Genomic DNA, 1,978 nt, shown 5'->3' with positions numbered 1-1,978 from the left:
AAGAGTCATTCACCTTCTGTCATTATCAGGGGTGATGGAGCTGGAGGGGCAGTACCAGGGCTCAGGTTCTGGAGACAGTAGGATTGAGCACAATAATTATTTTTGTTTGTTTTGGGTTTATTTTTAATAATAATAATTATTATTATTTTATTCACCATTGTTATCTCTTAAATTTGACCAGAGAGAGAGGGAAAGTGAGAAAGCCAGACACTGGGTGAGACTCAAACTGCTGTCGGCCATGTGGGAGTCCAACACCTTAACCACCACACCACCCGGTGGCCCCGAGCAGAGTAGTTCTTAGTAGTGATGGATGGAGAAAAAAATCTTTGACAGTGGGCGCCAGGAGCCAGGACAGCAAGCCCCACAGGAGAGACCACGCACAGCTGTGGGTGGGGCTCCAAATACTGGGCGTGGCTCTGGGGCATTGGGCGTGGCTTCGGGACACTGGGCGGGGTCAGCAGCCGCTTCTCTTCTCACAGATCCAGCCGTCCCTCTCATTGTCACACGGCGCATCATTCCACAAACCCGTGTGCAGCATCATGACACAGTCCTCACGCCCCAGGGAGTCATTGGGCTCCCCCTGGTTCCAGTGGCTGCAGGGGTTGAGTGGGGCATTGCTGGGAGCCTAGGCCGAGGGGTAGCTCTGGGGTCCAACTTTCCTTCCCAGGTTCTAGCCTGCTTATTGCTTGGTTCTACCTGAGGCACTCCAGGTAAACTGAGTCCTAGAATACACCAGGACTAACTTCCTAATGCCCAGAATGTTAATGCTCAGTCAGTTTCTGGGGTGTGGCCTGCCCATCTCAACAACCTAGTCCCAACCAAGGAGTCCCTGTTATGTGGCCAAAGCACTTCCCCCCTAGGGTCTTACCTGTCCTCCTCCCCAAGTCTTGCCAGAAACACAACTCTTACCTGAAGCTGAGTGGGACTCCATCCACCCATTGGTAACTCTGAATCTTGCGAGCTCGGCGCACAGCCCTCAGGCCCAGCCAGTAACCACGCCCACGTGTATTCCGAGTCAGGAAGACCTGCAAGGAAGGGGAGTCCAGAGCTGGGAGAAGCCACACGGTTACACCCATCTCCTCCACGCCCAGTCCAGACATGCTCCCACTGCGCACCTGCTCCTCCAGGTCCCCTACAATGACCAGGTGAGCTCCAGCACCTGCGCAGTGACGCTGTGCCTCCTCCCACGCGGCCTTCGGAACGGAGAAAAAGTAGCAGGAGCCCTGGTAGGGCAGCCATGACTTGGGACACGGCTGGCAGGAGCCTGCAGGAAGGAGGGGGGCGGGGATCAGAGAGGTGAACAGGCGGCTCCAGGTGGATCACATTGAGGTGTTGTGGGGTGTGGGTGTTGGACACCTGCGCCCAGGGGAGAGGATCCACGGAGACCAGACCAGGGTCAAAAGGTGAAGTCGGATAGATGGGGGAACCTTGAGACCCACGGCAGGGTCTGCTTGCCCCGTCTCCCTTCTTGCTTACTGTTCTGAAACCTGACGGCTTCCAGCGCCCGGAACAGCTCACTGCGGACGTCCTCACGGTCCCTGCCTGCTTCAGCCAAACCCTTGGTCACTGCGGGGGTCAAAGGAGTCGAGATTATACCTGGGGTCAGGGTCAGAAGAAAGGCCACGGCTAGGTGCCAGGGTCAAGAAAGACATGAGGGTCACAGCCTGCCGGAACTAGGTAGGGTCCAGGCATGGTTGGGGTTAGGCGTTGTAGCCAGGGGCAGAGGATCAGATTGGGGGCAGGAACGATCGGGGTCAGGGGTCATGGTCACAGGCTAGGGTCGGGGTCGGTTGGAGTCACAGTGGCCCTCACAGCGCTCGCGCAGCTCTTTCAGGGCGCTTTCCTGCTCGATCAGCTTCGCCTGTGCCTCCCCAAGCTCAGTGCGCGCGCTCTGCAGCTGCACCTGCGTGGCGGAGCCTGGAAAGAGCGGCGTGGGGGCGGCGCCCCAAAGGCGAGATGGGCGGGGCTTCCAGACACC

At 57.8% G+C, this 1,978-nt stretch overlaps 1 protein-coding gene across 1 annotated transcript in view; it reads right to left on the bottom strand.

The window, feature by feature from the left end:
- Nucleotides 1–202: 202 nt before the first annotated feature.
- The window catches only part of CLEC4G (C-type lectin domain family 4 member G), a 3,241-nt gene continuing 1,465 nt past the window's right edge, over nucleotides 203–1,978 (bottom strand). The window contains exons 5-9 of the mRNA XM_006170215.3: nucleotides 1,813–1,917; nucleotides 1,477–1,566; nucleotides 1,116–1,264; nucleotides 910–1,025; nucleotides 203–593 (exon numbers count right to left, since the gene is read on the bottom strand). Of these exons, the coding sequence (XP_006170277.1) occupies nucleotides 455–593; nucleotides 910–1,025; nucleotides 1,116–1,264; nucleotides 1,477–1,566; nucleotides 1,813–1,917 (599 nt within the window). The 3' untranslated portion in view covers nucleotides 203–454. The remainder of the gene's footprint in view (nucleotides 594–909; nucleotides 1,026–1,115; nucleotides 1,265–1,476; nucleotides 1,567–1,812; nucleotides 1,918–1,978) is intronic.

This window comes from Tupaia chinensis, unplaced genomic scaffold (genome assembly GCF_000334495.1).
Source record: "Tupaia chinensis unplaced genomic scaffold, TupChi_1.0 Scaffold148210_1, whole genome shotgun sequence".
Classification (NCBI taxonomy): Eukaryota; Metazoa; Chordata; class Mammalia; order Scandentia; family Tupaiidae; genus Tupaia; species Tupaia belangeri.
The sequence above is the reverse complement of the archived record's forward strand: the minus strand, read 5'-3'. Positions and strand labels throughout refer to the sequence as shown.